Genomic DNA, 17,733 nt, shown 5'->3' on the forward strand with positions numbered 1-17,733 from the left:
TTTGGAGGGCAATTGGGTTTAAGTAACTTGCCCAAGGTCACACGGCTAGGTTTTTTGTTTGTGTGTGTTAAGTGTCTAAGGCCGGATCTGAACTCAGGTCCTCCTGACTCCAGGGCCAGCACTCTACTCATGGCACCACCTAGCCACCCCTATTATTTTTTTTAAGGATCCCACATTCTAATAAAGTAAAAAACATATATGGGAGGTTTGTTGTCAATAGTTTTTTTTTTCCTCCAAATGTCTCCTTTTCATCTAGCCTTTCCAAGCCAAAATAAATATATAAAAAATTTTATTGTTGATTTATAAGTTCTAGACTTTCTGGTTTAGCTTAAAAATGAATGCTGTTTCAGGTTTTTTTTTCTCCCTCTAGTGGTTATTTTCCCTACCTTCAATATATTCCTTGAGAATTCCTACTCAGAGATTCATTGAATGGCCTGTATTTTCCCTGCAGCAAATTGGATACTTGTATACAAGTGGAAAGGTCAAAACACTTTTGAGGCAGTTGGTCCTGTCTTGTGGATGGTGTTTCATTGCCTTTGGTATTCCCAATACCTAATATAACACTTTACACTGTGGATATAGTATCTATTTTTAAGTTGAAATCAGTTGAATTAGTTTTCTTGATCATCACCCATATCAAGACTGGTGTTAACCAGATAAGTTAGCACCCAACTTGCATTATCATAAAAATACTAGAAGGGAGCCTAAAGATCATTCAATCCAACAATCTCATGTGATAGTTTGGGAAACTGAAGACCAGAAAAGATGGATAACTTGTTTAAGGTTATACAGAAATTAAGTGATAGAGCCAGAAGTAGCCCCAATTGTCCTCAAAAAAGCCCCCCCCCAAAAGAAATAAGAGGCATAATGTTGCTCAGAAGAATCTGGGGTCAGACTCATTGGGAGGGAGTATGATATAACAGGACTTCGACTGAGAAATAGTGAGAGCCTTCAGGCAATGTTTGTGACAAGCTTTACCCCCTGCCTCTACCCTCTGACTTCCTTATATTCAGAGTTCCTCTACAATAACAGTTGACTGAGGAGCTGGACCTCTCAGCACCCCAGTCATTTGAGTCAGTAGGAGAGAAGCAGAAAACTTGTCTTAGGTAGCTGTAATTTTAGGCCGCCTGTGTTTGACACATTTTATGCTACCTGTCTGCTACTGCTTGATATTATTATGTGTCACAGGGCTTTGGAGCATTCCCAGATTACTTAAAATGGAGGCACCACGGTGGGAGATTCGAGGGACCTGCTTCTGGAACAAGACGTTCTGTGCTCCCCCCACCCCCAAACTATCACAGGGATGGGACTAGACTCTTTCTATTGTTTGTATAGCCTGAACAGGTTGCATCTTTAAAACAACCAGCTTAGGACAGTATTGCTCTCTTCCCAGCTATAAAATCTCTTATAGTTCTAACAGAATAAAATGGTAGACTTTATGATTCTACCATTAAATTTAAAGTATTTAATTGATTTTACAATGATTCTTTAATGTTAATAATAATAGCCCCCAGTTCTAGATCAATTTGGGATTTACAAAGTCCTTTTCCTATGTGATAGGGTGTTCATTTCCCGGTCTTCAGTCTCCAGAGTCTAAATGTAGGCTGCAGGATTGGCATCTCCTGATCAGCAGACTATATCCTGAGGCATCATAGTATGATGGAGAGATTGACTAACTAGGGCCCATTCTTTTTGTTTTTTTTCTGGATCTTTTTCAATAGGTGATCAGTGAATTCTTTCCATTTCTATTTTGCCCTCTGGTTCTAGAATATCAGAGCAGTTTTTCTTGATAATTTCTTGAAAGATGATGTCTAGGTTTTTTTTTTTTATCATGACTTTCAGGTAGTTCAATAATTTTTAAATGATCTCTCCTGAATCTATTTTCCACGTCAGTGGTTTTTCCAATGAGATATTTAACACTGCCTTCTGCCTTTCAGGGTCAAGTCTTTAAAGTATGGGCAATATGCTCGGTCTGAGGTCAGTCTATGGAAAGGTTCGTTGAGCCTGCTTCGGGAAATGTGGGATGGCAGGGCCCTTTCCCTTTATGGTTTGAGTAGATGCAGATATTTTTTGTCTTTTTCCTATTGGCTTTTAAGTGGCTGTTAAGCCAGAAATAAGTGTGCACACAAAGAGTTTGAAAAGGTAAACTTTCTCCTCTCTCTGATATTTTCTCAGTTGTGTTTCTTTCTGCCCAACCTGAGGTGAATGACATTTAGAGTAGGAATGGACCAGGTTATGGCCTTGTCAGCTTTGGAAGGTCATAAGAGCCATCAAAAGTCCCTTTAGTAACCAGATCTAGTAGCAGTAGTGGGCAAGTTCGGTGAGGCATGAACCCTGGGTAGTCAGTCACCTGATTGATCTATTTATCCCAGCAGCAAATCGAGCCAGTAATTGAGATAGCTTGTCTTATAAGCAAGTGAATGACTCATACACTGGCAGCGTACAAGGGTTGCAGGTGCTGTTCACCCACAGCATAGCCATCAGGCACTGAGGAACCTCTTCTCACTTTCAGGCTTTGTGATCCTAAGAATCGGACTTGAGTTTTGGTCGGTTTCACCGGTCCTTTTCAGTTGATGGTGCATGCATCATCATAGAGGCCTTGGACTTGGGAGCTTGGGCCATGGTGACTTTGGAGGCAGAATTCCTGATGACATATTTTGTTCATCTCCCCATCCCTCCCCCAGGAAGTTCTGAAAGGCCAGGATGCTGGGATTTGAGCCAGGGGAATTGAGATTTGGAATTTGGTGGGACTAATTCCATGTAGGAACTGAGTTAAACTGTGTACTTAATCCCCTCCCACTGACTGAAGGAGATGTAAGAGGGGGATTATGCCCCTATTTCTTGGGGGAGATTTTTGTTCTTGTTCTATCTTTGAAGTATATATTCCTGGGTAAAGTGAATCTGACTGTTAAGAGGTTAAGTGGAACTGGGATTTAGGGATACTCTAAAATTAGGTGGACATAAATCAGTTGTGGCCGGAATGGCAGAGACATTAGACACCTCAAAGTTAAGGGTACCAGAGAACATCAGAGGAGGGATGGAATGTAAAATACCTGGCCTTCAGGTTATAGGGGAAAGGGCAGTCCCTGTTTACACATGATTTTCCCTTAATTGATTTATTTTGCTTACTACAGTATGAGGTCTAAGTGATTATACTACATAATGGTTAAACTCTGACTCCAGGGGAGTTAGTGGGCAGGGACAAAATGAGCTAAGGAGAAGTAGCTTGAATCTGGGCCCTGAGGTGAATCTAGGCTGTAACATAGAGGTCCTGCCCGTGAATGTGAACCTTTGTCATATCCCTGTTACATAAATATAACTCCAGACAAAACCATTTCCTTTATCCTTGTTATCCTACTATGTGACAGTAGGAATAATAATAATAATCTCACAATTATATTGCGCTGATAAATTATACAGCTGAGAAAACCCCTCCTATATACATTATCTCATGGCATCCCAATAGGCAAAAATAAAAGCAACCAGTGTTTGCCATTATGTTTTCAAAAGTCAAAACTAGCCACTGTTCGTGAGGCACACAAATACCAATTCCACTTAGGCCACAGCAGGTTATTATGAGGTAATTTTATTTTTTCTTTTTAGGTAAAAATCGTAAATACAAGATTATCTTAATAAAGGTAAAAATACATTATTTGGATCCCCCACTCCCTCTAAACAGGTCCACTGATGGTACAATTTTTGATTTAGAATTTTTTAAAACTTTTTTTTAAACAAATAGAACTATTTTGCAATTAGGCTATCTGTGTTCTCATCTGGCACTTAAGAATGGATCACAGGTCACCTGCTGGTTTTGCTTGGCAGTTTCGTTTTTGTAAATATCTAAAGATGATATAGATATTCCATCTGCCCTGTAATTAAGCAGTGCTAATGCATGGTCCCCAAGTAGGAAGGTGTGTTTATACAGCTGAGACAGCCAGCTTTCCCTCCACTCCAGGGGAGAGGATACAATGATGTGGAATATGCCAATAAGGAAACACATCATAGTTCAGCTAAGTGAGAGCCATGGCCTCTTGAGGGTTTCTTCATTTTTCGATTTGTGTCTCATTCTTTTACAAAAAAGAAAAAAAAAACTGCTTTGGGTATCTAGAATCACCACAACTCCTGTGTCCAGGCAGCTCAGCTGGTTGTAGACATTAGCAAACCTTCTTGGACACAAATGTCACCAAGGAATAGGTCCATGAGAGTTGTGTCAGCTTGATGGCCAAGGCCAGGATTTGGCTCAAACCATTGCTATTGCCACCCCTTCTGAATGCTGGTTGATGTCACAGAGGCTGTGGTCTGACTAGTCATCCTTGCCTTTGTTCATCATCAGATGATCTTTGTTTAAGTTCTTACCAAACTTGTCACTGAGCTGCTGTATCAAGCCAGCCAGTTCTCCCGTTGCTTGTGACTTCTCTTCAAGAAGCTCATATCGGAGGCTGGAGATGTCTTGCTTGATTTCCTTAAGTTCTCCTGCAAAGACAAAATAATTGGTGAACATGGTCAGATAGAAATGTCACTTTTTCATACCCTTTTAAGAAATTAACTGCAGATACTTGATATTAAATTGGAACATAAACACAAGCCGCTTAGTCACTTCATTTTTAAGTTAATTTCAATGAATGAAGCATAGCACATAAGTAGTAATTTTGACCATTCTTGGCCTTGATCTGGTTATGGGAGAAGTAACTAGAGGGAGGGCTGTTTCATGGAGGACTCTGTGATTTAGTGAAATTTCTTTTCTAGTGAAATTTGGACCCCATATTAAATTCAATGGGGCCAGCCTGCAGAGTAATGCCTGTCACATGGTGGGACTTGGGTTTGGCCTTCCCATCCTATTTGCTATTTTGGATGAGTGAAACTAAATGGTAACTCAGGGACTTAATATTAGTTCTTATATTTCTAGGTTAAGTTGTTATCTAGGGAGTAAACAAAAAAATCGTATTATACTGAATAAAGACTGGATTAAGATGATTTGTTTATCATTTTAAAATAATTAGTTTAAAACCCAAATACTTGATAATTCATCATATATTTAACTCTTAAAAAAGAAAACAATAGAACATTTACAATATTTATATTTAACACAAATTTTTCTGTACTGTATTTTCATAATAGCTTTTTTAGACTTTCCTTTGTATCCTTCTCAGTCCCTGCTTGCTCATTCACTTTGGAATTGTGTTTCCATTTTTCTTTTATTATATTTGTAGTCATACTATATATACTGTTCTGGTTTTTCCTTTCTTGGCATTTTGGGGCATCTTTAAACCTTACAAATATAGAATCTTCCAATCTAGAGATCTAGTCCCTTTATTCCAGACAGACATGCAGAGGCATGTGGAGGTCCCACTTAAGAATGATGATCTGACCTCCTCCAACTCCAACAAAGAGGTCGTTTATTTGTCCATTTTGAATGACTCCCCTCTTTTCTCATCTAAACTTCTCAGGTGAGCAACAGACAAACATGTTTTCTCCAGGATCAGAGTCATGAAGATTTAGAATGTTGGCCAGTAGGCACTAAGGGCATGCTCTATGACCCTTGACCAACAATAACATTTATTCCATCTTTTAAGCAGCACACATAGGGTTATACTTTGTTTTGTTTTGCTTTGAGGGAGCAGAAAGCTTTGTTTGCCATATACAACAGTTAATAGAATATTAACAGAATAAATCTACCAGAGTTGAAAAAGCAACCTGCCCAGTGAATTTCAATGGAAAATATTCAAATTGCTGAATATGACCTTGCTTTGGGAAAGAAGAACAGAAATGACAGGTGAGATGATGGTTCTTCTTGGCCTTGATCTGATTATGGGAGAACTGGCTTAAGGAAAAGATGTTCCCTGGAGGGTAATTCACTTCTTAGGATTCTGGCTTTAGTGAATTTCTGCTTTTAGAATAATGAAGAGAAATCCTCTAAAATGGCATCCCAGTGGCTTTAGGGTAGGTGAATTTTTGTTCTCATATTCCCGGATTACATTATTATCTGTGAGTAAAAGATAGGCCATATGGGTCAGTGGCAATAGTGTGAGATCTAGCGTCAGAGCTTGCTATCTGCCTGACTTTGGGAAAATGGCTTGATTTCTCTGAGCCTCATTTTCTTCACTTCTAAAACGAGGGGACTGGAACAGAGGACCACTAAAGTCATTTCCAACTTAAAAGTTGTGATACTGTATTTAATAAACACTATTTAACTGAAGCAAGATATTTTTAACATTTTAGAATAGCCAACTTAAAATCGAACAACACAGAGGGACGTATTCTGTCAAAAAATTCAGGCAGGAACAATATAATTAAAGGGGATAGAGGAGTAGGTGTTAGAGCTGTGTATCTGATATGTGAGACCATAGGGAGCAGGTGGAAGATGCGAGTGGGTTCGTGCAGGCAGACTGACTGAGGAGAGGACAGAACTGGAAGTCAGGGTTTCACACATCCCATAGAAGCACTCCCATTTCTGGTTCTGCTCTCCAAAGCTTCCTCAGTGATGAGGCTTTGAAACAAATGGAGGGCAGCCTCCACACTTTTGGGGCATCTGGAAAATCCGTCCAGACAGTGCTTACCTTCATTGACTTCGTCGTTTTCTCTGTCCACCTGGGCCTTCAGGACGTATCTCTTTATAAGACGCTTCATGATCTTCTGAAAAGTGAACATGAGAGGTAAGTTGATCCTGTCTCAGGAAGTAGGCGAGCTAACAGATTTAGGCCACACCTGAATACTCTGTGAACCTTCCAACACCTAAAGCTTGACCCCTAGGGCTGAAGTCTCTTCCCTAAGGTGAGGGTCTGGGCCAATTTCTTTATTCTGAATTCCAGTCCAAGCCTTAGGGTATGAAGGGAGAATGATTCTCTACCTTCCTGGACTTCAGTTTCCTGGTTGTCTGTAAAACGAGGGAATCAGGCTAGATGGTCTCTGAGGATCCTTCCAGTCCTAGATCTCTGACTTTGGCATATGAGAAAGGGGAGGAAAGTTAAACCACAGAAACAGGGAGCTAGTTTAGATCAAGAGAAGGTTGACTAGTGTGGTAAAATGGAAAACAAATTGAACTGTGAGTTAGGCTATTTGGATTCTCCTTCCTGAGCAAGTCAAGTTAACTTCTTTTACCACATTTTTTTTTTTTAAATAAGGGTGTTGGAGTAGATAATAATAACTCATTTATATAGCAATTTAGATTTTAGAAGATGCCTTCCTCAGAATACCTCTGTGAAGTAAAAAGTACTTCACTATTTGTTCCCATTTTGTAGATGATGAAACTGAGACCAGTAGAGATTAAATGATTTATCCATGGTCAAATAGCTAATAAGTGTCATAGCACAGATTCAAATGCAGGTATCTTGATTCCACATCCAACACTCTTTCTTCTTTTTTTTTTTTTGAGGGCAACTGGGGTTAAGTGACTTGCTTAAGGTCATATGGCTAGTGTTTTTGTATTAAGTGTCTGAGGCCAGATTGGAACTCAGGTACTCCTGACTCCAGGGCCTGTGCTCTATTCACTGCGCCACCTAGCCGCCCCCCAACAATCTTTTGAACACAGCACACTGCCTATATTAGTGGTGTCAAACTCAAATAGAAACAAATCGCTACTGGTTGCGTATTGACTTAGAACATCACAAGCTAAGATTACGTTTTTTTCTTTCTTTTTTAATCTACAAGTATTATATTTTGTGTTTTTTATTTTGTTAAATATTTCCCAATTACACTGGAATCTGGTTCAGACTTCACTTAGGAGTTTCAGCCTATGGGCCTAGATTGACACCTCTGGCCTAGATCTCCAAGAGTTTTTCCTACTTTAGGGACTGAAGCAGCATCCACAGTCTTTGTTCTAGAGGAGTGGTAAGTGCGAATTGATGACATAAAATAGGAGGTGAAGTTGAAGTTAGGGTTTTTGAAAGGCCTGGTAAACATGAGAGGGATTTAGGTTAGCAAAGGAATTCAAGACAATGTTGGAGAAGAAATACGATGCATGATAGAAAATTCCTTTAAGAAAGAAGCAGTCATATTGGAGCCTTTGGAATTTTAGATGCAAAGGTCTTATCCATAAATACTACCTATTCTGAGCTATCAGTAATCTTGGAAGGACTAGATTTGGCCTTCCTGGCCCATGTCCTCTCCTCCTCCATTGTTGCAAATGGACATGAATAAACTCCTAAGAAACACCAAGGACAAATTATTTCCATGATTCTTGCCAAGTCAAGGATTTGATAAATATCCTTATTTAAGATTCAGTCTTGAGACTGAAGACAAGAAGCTATTGTTTCTTGTGGTGAAGAGGGAATGATTACATGTTGATGCAGTGAGTTGAATTAACTGTCTTGCCCCTTAACCATTTCTCCTTCCACTTGATCTCATGTGAGCACAGAGGCTATGATCTCTAGCTGAAAGAGCAATGGATGGACAGAGATTTTATTTTTAGGATTCTATTTTTGACTTCATTGTGTGATAACCCTCCCTCCCTCCCCACCCCAGTCTATTCCTGCCCATAAAGACACTTGACTTCTGGGTGCCTCATATTCTCTTTGAAGGTCTTTGGAAAGAAAAGGGAAGTGAGTTGCCAGAACACTCCAAGCTAGAAATTTAAACTCATCACCACCACCATCAGTATGTGAAATGGTTCTCTTGGTGTGCTAGGAGTTTTGACAAACATACAAAGCAGTTGCTTTCAAACCACAGAAGCTATACTTTTAAGGCATTTGATCCCAATAACCAAAATCTCACAGATAGAGGGCCTACTGTTTTTTTTTATAATTTAGGAAAAATATATATATATCTTCATGGTAAGCGGGGCAGTGTTATACACATAGTAGACATAGAATACATATTTAGTGTATTGTAGTGCATTGCATTGTATCATGTCGGTATTGTATTGTGCTGTGTTGTGTGTGTGTATTGTATTTTATTGTACTCTCTAGATTCTATAATTCATTCTCATATCATAAGGAGGACTTTGCAGGCCTTGTGTGAATACTGTGAATGCCTCACCTTGTGGTGTTTGGTATCTGGCTTTAGATTATAAGCTCTTTGAAAGCAGCAACTGCCTTTACAACACATAGATGTTTATAGATTGACTGATTCATACTGAGTAAAAGTCAAGACCTTGCATACATCTTTAAACTGATAGCTCTAGAGCTGAAAAGGACCTTAGGGATCCAACCCCCACTGACAGGAGAAGCGAATTGCCTAAATTCCCCCAGGATTATTTTTTGGAGGGGGGAAGGCAAAACAGTTGGGGTTAAGTGATTTGCCCAAGGTCACACAACTAGTAAAAATAGGTGTCTGAGGTTGGATTTGAACTCAGGTCCTTCTGACTCCAGGGTTGGTGTCCCCAGGACTTTGTAAGCTGGCTCTGTGGCCTTATTCTATGCTCAACATCAACCTCTTTCCATTGTATCCTATTGTCATTACGTAATGGCTATTATTTCCATTGAAATTAATTATTTGTAGTAATAATAATAACATTTTTTTCAGTCGTGTCTGGCTCTTCATGATCCTCTGGACCATAGCAAGCTAATATTGTCCATAAGGTTTTCTTGACAAAGACACGGAAGTGGTTTGCCATTTTCTTTTCCAATAGATTGAGGCAAAGAGAGGTTAAGTCACAGGTGAAATGACATGTCCAGGGTCACACAGCTAATAAGTTTCTGAGGTAAGATTTGAACTCCAGACTTCCTGTGTCTAGGATCAGCACTCTACTGTGCCACTTAGCTAATAATGTAACAAATATTATCACTGTACTTTATACTATGCACCATAATTCAGTGTAACACATCTCATTTGTTTTTAAGATACTCTCCAAATCATACCCCTTTCCATCATCTGCCTGTCCTTAAGCTAAATGACAGCTGACTGCCCCACCCCAGACTCACTAGTCTACACAAAGATTTGGTCAGGCTTCCTTTCCCTGTGTGAGCTCCCTGGAGACAGAGTCAATGTCATTTACAAACTTTTCTTGTTGGCCATCATATAACTAGACGTTTCTGGGCAAGTTGGCAAGGGGTTATGTTTAGGGGATGTTAGAACGCTAACTGGAAATGGGGTATGCCATTGGTGTCCTTCCTAGCTTAAAGAGGGTTAAGTCTACTAAATCAATAGCAATGGGCTGCCAAACAGAGTCTTCCTCCTCTATTCTTTTAAAAGACAAATGGAATATAAGTCCAGGATGTGTATGTAACCAAGATTTCATGGAGAGTTTTCCCATCTTCCTTTAGGGAAGTTAGCTACCTGGAACACTTTAAGTAAAAACAAGTGCCAAGTTCTTATATTTCTGTTGAGTTGCATAACTTGGGATAGCAAAAATCAAGGTGACTTTGAGGTCAAATGGGAGGTAGTATGGTGTAGGGGATAGGGCACTCAACTCTGTGTCGGGAAGACCTGGGTTCATACCTCTTTATGCATCAGTTTCTTCATCTGTAAAATGAAATAGTCAGACTCAATGGCATCCAAAGTCCCTTTCTATTCTAAATCTATGATCCTATGACTGTTTTCCACAATTTGATGAGAAGGAAGCAAAGAATGGAGACAAATGGTAGGGATTTCCCAACTCTAAATGAAAGGAGGGAGGCACACATTTCAACAAGGGAATGCATGTGGTAAGAACCCCAAGCAGCAAAACAAAGTGAGTTTCCTGAGCTTTCCCAAGGAAAAAGACACCTCTATCTACGCAGGTGGCTAAGAAAAGGTGAGGACACAGACAGGAGAGAGAACACATACTGTATGTTGAAGATGACCAATGTAGTAGAATCCCGAAGGAAGCAATGTTTCCAGCTGAGGAAAAAGAAATCGAGGAACATTGTGGGGAGTATAAAAACTATCAGATCCAAAGAGAAATTGTTTTTCAAATTTGGGTTTGTCAAAGTCATAAGGTTAGAAAGAACTGATATGTTGATTATACTTGTGCTGCTTTTCCTTGGTTATTTCCAGTTTATCCTCTATATTTTCTTGTATGTGCATAGTTGTTCAGGGATTGTCTCCCCACTAGACATTGTGAACTCCTTGACAGCCAGGAGTCTATTTGGCCTTCCTTAGAATATCAAGCCCTTAGCACAGTGTCTGACACATAGAAGGTACTTGCTAAATGCTTATAGATGGAAAATTCTTTAATTAAGACCTTCAAGAAGCTAAAAAGAGAGGTAGTAAAATCACTTTTTAAAGTTCATAGATTGCTTGGCAAATGTTGCTTTCAATGGAATGTACCTCCTTTCCATGATTTATTTTGGATGATGTGTGTGTGTATTTGTATGTGTGTGTGACCATGAATGAAGCATGAATCTTTCTTTGGAAAGGACTTAAGTGTGTAAGGATAAGTGGATGAACCATTATTTTAAGAAAGCATGGTTTTCATTGGTACTTCCTCCACCAAATACAATTCACCACCTCTCTATATCCCACTAGATGGTTTCAGGAGTTGTTTTGGCCTAAAATATTCATTACTCCCAGTGCTATGACTCTCTGCTCTTCACTAGGCTGGTCTTCAGACAACAGACCCACAATTTTCCTCAGCATTGTACTTGAAGGTTTTGTAACTTTTCAGATCTAACACCAGAAAGTGCTTGCATTCTGCCTTTGTGACCCGAGGGTCACCTCTGCACCACTATGAAAAATCAGTATGACTACTGGAGGAGGTCTGTACCCCCTCAGCATATTTTCTAGCCAATGGACACACTTTACAATTATTGGCAGTCATTTGTAGCTGTCACGTTCCTGCTACCCCTGATAATAGTATGTCCAAGAGAAAAGAGTAGGATTCAAAAGAGGTTCCTGACATAGACTTGTTACTATTAAATCCCCTTGTGTTCTCTCTCCCCAAAGTCTTGGACAGCTCAGCAGCATGGCCTGGTACATGAGATTTCTACAGAGATGGATGACACAAGGCAATACAAATGCAGATATATGGGAAAAGCAATACAGAGACACCATGAAGAAGCTTCACTTGGGACACTTCCTTCTCAACAACACCTATCTATAGATACTACAACACTGTAATGGACCAATCTACAAACATCATCAGGGACTGCCTGCTTTTTTTGCAGGATTTATACAAACTTTAGACAGCCTCAGTATGGGAAAAAGTCTAGTGTTCTCGGAGTTTTTTGAGGTACCTACTGCTATCCTGCCAATGCAGATCAACTCCCTGTCTTCCTTGTAATAACAGTAGATGTTTTTGCAAGTGGTGCCATGATCTCTCCCAATATCATTTCCACTTGTCCGTCATCCTCTTAAAAATGTCAACTCAGAATTGAAATGGAAGAAAATATTTTGAATGTATTCACTTATTTTGTGAAAAATCCTTCAGAAACTTAAAACTAAGAATGAATAGTATAAAGAAACCCTTGTCAAAAAGAATTTTCTTTTTTTCACTGCTACATCCCATTGCTTACTGCTGGGAATATCTTCTCTAGGGACAGGAGACTGAACTCAGTTGCTGAAGATCAAACATGTGACCCTAGCTTGAACTTGTGAGAAAAATCATATTTCAGAGCCTCTCTTGGATACTGGTTCTGATGCTTACCAGACCATAGGCAAGTCATCTCACCTCCACCTGAGTCTTAATTTCCTCATTTGTGAAATGGGGAAGATACTTGTACTACCAGCTTCAGAGGGTTGTTGAAAAGAAGTGATTTTTAAAATTATGCAAATATAAGCCATCATAATTATCACTATTATTATTATTTACTCTATCTGGGTTTTGGTACAGTACAGGATACTACTACAGACCCACACACAAACCCCAGGAGAAGTAAATATGCCGAAAAAGGGTGCTTCTCACAGAGCGCAGTAGCATTGCCGTACAGAACAAAGGAAAATGGAAACAAATCAACAAACAAACAAAAAACCCAGGCCAAAGTCCCTGGTGATTTACATGGCAGGTTTCTCCCATGCTTTCCATATGATACATGTCACCAGAAATGGATTAGTTTGACATTGATACACAAGCACTGATGAATGTACCTGTATCAGGTAAATACTCTCCACTTTTTCTAACTCAAGTGTCAATGGAACTCCTCCAATTCACTTTCCTTGTAAGGGTTGCATTGTATCCTCTATCCCACATGCCCGTTGTTATAAAAAAAGCCACACACACACACACACACACACACACACACACACACACACACCATGAGAAAACCTTAAAGATTCAGGCTTGAAAAATATCTAGGAGAGTTCAAAGAAGAAAAGTAATCTTGGTAATTTTAAGTGTTTGGAAGAAGTTACATTTGCCCTAGTCAGAATGATATAGAAATTCTCAGTGCCAAGAAGGTAATAGACTGAAATTAGACACCTGCTGATGGGATGATTGAATGAGTTTTCATTGTTCTCTACATTTCACAGCTGCTTTGGAAGGACTCAGATTTTATTCCTGGAACGAATGAGGCCCAAATGACCATAAACGATCATAAGTAAGTAGATGAGATGCTGTTGTAACTCCCTGCCAGAGGTGAGGAAATGTTTTCAACCTCTTTGTGTTGAATTCAGGAAACCTCAAAAATCTTATTTTTCATAAAGATGTCATGTTTCCTCCCTTACCACCTTAGGCAGGGACAGAGATTTTCCTAGATGGTGTAAGTTTGAAGCAAGGCTTGAGAGTAGTCAGAGGAATGTGAACATGTCAGTATATCCTGAAAGGTCAAGTCTCATGTCATTAGCCTATTCTTCATCATCACGTCAAAACTAACTTTTTCTGCTGTTTAGACTGAGATATGGAAGGAAGAAAGATTAAATGAGGTGCCCCTGGTCACTCAGGAAGTGCTGGGAGGAAAGCTGCTAAGCCCTTTGTCCTGCCATTTCTTCTCACCTTTGCTCTGATATGAAATCAAACGAATGTCTCTTTTTTCTTCCCTACCTCCATAATCTACCTCCAAGCCTCTAGAACCATTTCCTGACACATTCAGGGAAGTGTACCACGAGGTGAGTTTGGAGGATTAAGTGATAACCTAGAGACCTCACACAAACAAATTCAAAATTGGAACAGCAGAGCTGAAGGATTCTGGCTCTTGGTAATCAAAACTCTGCAATCTTTGGGAAATTTACAGGTGTATTAGCTACTCGGTAAATGCTGGCTAAGTTGAATTAAATGAAATCAGCTCACTCAGAGGAAAGATGCTGAGAATGGTAGGACTTAAAAAGGATTGATTTTTGGGTCCCAAATAGATACAAAAAAGTGTTCCATTATGTGCTTTTGCTTTTAACCCAGAAAGGGTTTTGACTGCAATCAGTCTGGGTTTTCTTAATTCTAAGAAACACAGTTTATCTATCATCTTCTCTGAATGACATGAAAATGTTAAAAAATATATATGTTTGCTAACTGACTGAAGGACTTGGTTGGCAAAATGCCTCAAAATGGGGTCCCACTGACAATCCTCAGAACAGGGCATAATTAGATCCCAGATTCAATCACCAATATGGAATGTCTTCAGATAAGAATATAAACCTTTTAATGATATGCTGCTTCTTAATTGTATAATTAAATCTCTCTAATTGCTTAGCTGGCACCTGGCATGTGGAGGTGTATTCAATTAGATCCTTGAGTTTAAGATGGAGGCTACATCTATAATTGCTCTCCTCAAGAAGATGCCAGCTGGGTCAAGCTGCTGAATGAAGCCTGAAAGCTCCTCCTTACTGGGTTCAGATATACAGTTGATTAGAGAAGATGGGAACAAGTGAAATCTGAGATGACAGGCAGGAACCCTTATCACTAATGTGTTCCATTCCCCATTCATCTGTTTTCTATTGACTCTAAGTGGAGTTGAAATGATGAATTGGAATTCATGTCAGGGAGCAGTATGCACATATTGAGAGGCAAATGTTCTCTCTCAGGATTTTGCTCTCTAGGCTAACATCCTCTTTTTCAAAATTCCAGTAAAAAGGAATATTTATCTTGAATATAAATTGAATGGCTAATGTAGAATTTTTGTCTGATAAGTAGTTGAAGAGGTTCCATGTACCCTGTTAGAACGACCCAGTGTCAGAGCTAGAAGGCACCTTGGAGATCCAGTCCCCTTACTCTCACTTAAGAGACATTGTAGTATAGTGAAGAGGATGCTGGACTAGGAATCAGGAGGAATATGGTTTTGAATACTGTGTTGAGCATTTGCTAGTTATGTGACCCTAGGCAAGTCCCTTCTCTGACCTTCAGGTTCCTCATTGATAATATGGGCCTAGTAATACCAGCAGTACTTACCTCACTGGGTTATGGCAAGGATCAAATCATGTTAAATTCATTGGCAAACCTATAAATGTGAGCTGATATTATTATATTTCACAGAAGGAGAAACTGAGGCCCAGAGGAGTTAGGCAAATGAATGAAGGAGAAAGCTGGCATACAAAACACAACACACGTATTCCTTGTAATCAAGAGTTACACTTCTCTCTCATAAAAAACAGAGAACAAAGATTCTTATGGAGACAAACCAAAAGCATAATTCATCAACTAACAAAACCAGCAACAATCATTCAGGTGCTAGGTGTTGTAACTGATGTTGGGAATACAACAAAATGAAACAGTCCGTACTTTACAAGGAACTTACAATTGGAAATATCTAGTAGAGGTACTAACAAGCAAACTGGCAGAATGTTGGAAGAAATAAAAGAGAAAATCCATAATTTCATAATGGTGCCCTGGATAATTGAATATTGAGTGCATTTTAGGGAGCATTTACTTTGAGAAGCAATGGTTATGCCTGTTACTTCCTGAAAAAGATAAATTGGAGGTCTGAGGAATAATTTGTTTTTCAAAAGAATCCCCATAAGATTTCTTTAAGTAGTAAGCTTTAACAAATGTCTTTATCCAAATTCAGTTCCTACGCAAATTTTTAAAAGCACATAGTCTTTTGTGTAAAGTGAGATTCCCATGGACTGTTTTCAGATGTGAATTCCATTGCACTAAATGCTAGTTTCTTACTGTGATCTGTCCTTATTGTCCAGGTTTGCAGCTTTACAATTTAGACCATTTCTTTTCACATCATGCTGACAAGCAATAATTCCTTTTGGAAAGATGTGACATGTCAGAACTCTGAAGGTCAAGCCTGGGGGAGACTGAACATCATGCTGAATTTCTTAGACCATCACATAAGGACTGTCATATCTAACCTTACTGTGACCAATGAAATTGGGCTAATAAGCTTTTCATTTTTTTCTTGTATTTTTTCTTTCTTTGCTTGTTCAACTCCTACCATCCTAGAATCTTTAGCTTCATTCAAAACTCAGACCATGGACCGTCTCCTATAGGAAGATTTTCCTTCTCTCTCCGTCTCTGTCTGACTGTCTCTCTGTCTCTCTGCCCCTCTCTGTCTCTGTTTCTCTCTCTGTGTCTCCATGTCTCTGTCTCCATCTCATATCCCTCAGTAGAGTAAGCTCCTTGAGGGCAGGAACTGTTTTTCATTTTGTCTTTGTATCTTCAGCACCCAGCACGGTGCTTTGCACATTGTAGGTAAAATAAATGCTTGACAGATTGAATTGCATTCTAGAGTGCATTTTGTCTAGAGCTAGACCTGAAACCAAGAAGAGACTTCAACGGTTCTCTGATTGGCATATGTGCTCCTCTAGGTCAAGAGATGATGCATAGCACACCCAAACATACCTCAATAGGACATCCTGGACAAGCCATGGTGACACATGCATATTAGAACACCACTTGCATTGTGAGAGGAAGCTGACGTGTGTCCATGGATATGAGATGAGGATCAGCTCTAGGCCATACATCAATTCCAAGGCACTGGTTAAGACAGGCTGACATTTTCTTAATGACATGCTGAAGGTTGTACATACGTCTCTGTCTGCTTTAGCCAGTGACAATGTCATCTGTGTTTCAACGCATATAGGTATCATCAAGCACTTACCTCATAGGGTTGTGAGCATCACACAAAATAATGTGTCAAAAGTGCTTTGCAAACCTGAAAGTGCTATATAAAGGTTAGCTGTCATCATCACCCCCATAAGCAGCAGCTATGACAAAGGATACAGTGAGGACACAACTGCTTTAATGCCACTGGTATCGGGATGGTATTAATATTGTCTAGGAGGGTCTTAGAGGACAGTGGTGCCTTTCAACTGAATCTGTGTAATAATGAGCCACATTATTAATCAAGCTGCTCTTCATTCACTCCTGTTTGAACTCCCTATTCCCTCTTGGAAGAGGATCGTTACCTGATATCTTGTGGGCTTACTGAAGGTGTTCTTCATGGTAAGATTGTCAGAATTTCCCGTGCTGGTCTGGTAGCGAGATTTCTGAAATGATAAATAGATTGGGACTTGGACAGCACCCATGTGTAGCAAATTCTCTAAAAGAGCAATATATCAGGCATATCTTATCAGGATATCAGATCTATATATCCTTGACAAGGAAAGAACACTGAGGCCAACGTTGGAGCTATAGGACACTGGAATCATTCATGCCACAGCAGAGTCAAAAGATTATTTATTCAGCTCCCACAATAGCTAAGGAGAAAGTAAACTTTTGAGCAATTCTCCAAGCAAGAGAATCTTAAACCAATGAAGAAAAAGTTAAATTCATGGACTATAGAATCTGTATCTGTCACACACCATTCCCTATGGTTTTGTAACTTGTGCTAGTAATTCCTTTTCACATTTTGCCTTTTAGAGGTAGACTTTCATACTAAAGACCTAATGAGTTGGGTTTGTATTTTTCAAATGAAGGTATATTTCTTTTCTTTTTTTTTTTTTAAAGCAATCAGGGTTAAGTAACTTGCTCAAGGTTACACGGCCAGTTATTTCTGGGTGTGGTGC

General features: G+C 39.4%; 1 protein-coding gene across 3 annotated transcripts in view; it reads right to left on the reverse strand.

Moving 5' to 3' along the window:
• Positions 1-3,576: 3,576 nt before the first annotated feature.
• Positions 3,577-17,733, reverse strand: part of TRPC7 (transient receptor potential cation channel subfamily C member 7) — a 294,002-nt gene continuing 279,845 nt past the window's right edge. For 2 of the 3 annotated variants that reach the window (XM_069091684.1, XM_069091682.1), the window contains 3 exons: positions 17,134-17,214; positions 6,558-6,633; positions 3,577-4,473 (listed from right to left, as the gene is read on the reverse strand). In XM_069091684.1, the coding sequence (XP_068947785.1) occupies positions 4,304-4,473; positions 6,558-6,633; positions 17,134-17,214 (327 nt within the window). In that variant the 3' untranslated portion in view covers positions 3,577-4,303. The remainder of the gene's footprint in view (positions 4,474-6,557; positions 6,634-17,133; positions 17,215-17,733) is intronic. The other variant, XM_069091683.1, reaches the window with a different exon arrangement.

The sequence above is a fragment of the Petaurus breviceps genome, unplaced genomic scaffold (assembly GCF_028583685.1).
Source record: "Petaurus breviceps papuanus isolate PSGF00001 unplaced genomic scaffold, PetGlider_PUasm1.0 189, whole genome shotgun sequence".
NCBI classification, from domain to species: domain Eukaryota; kingdom Metazoa; phylum Chordata; class Mammalia; order Diprotodontia; family Petauridae; genus Petaurus; species Petaurus breviceps.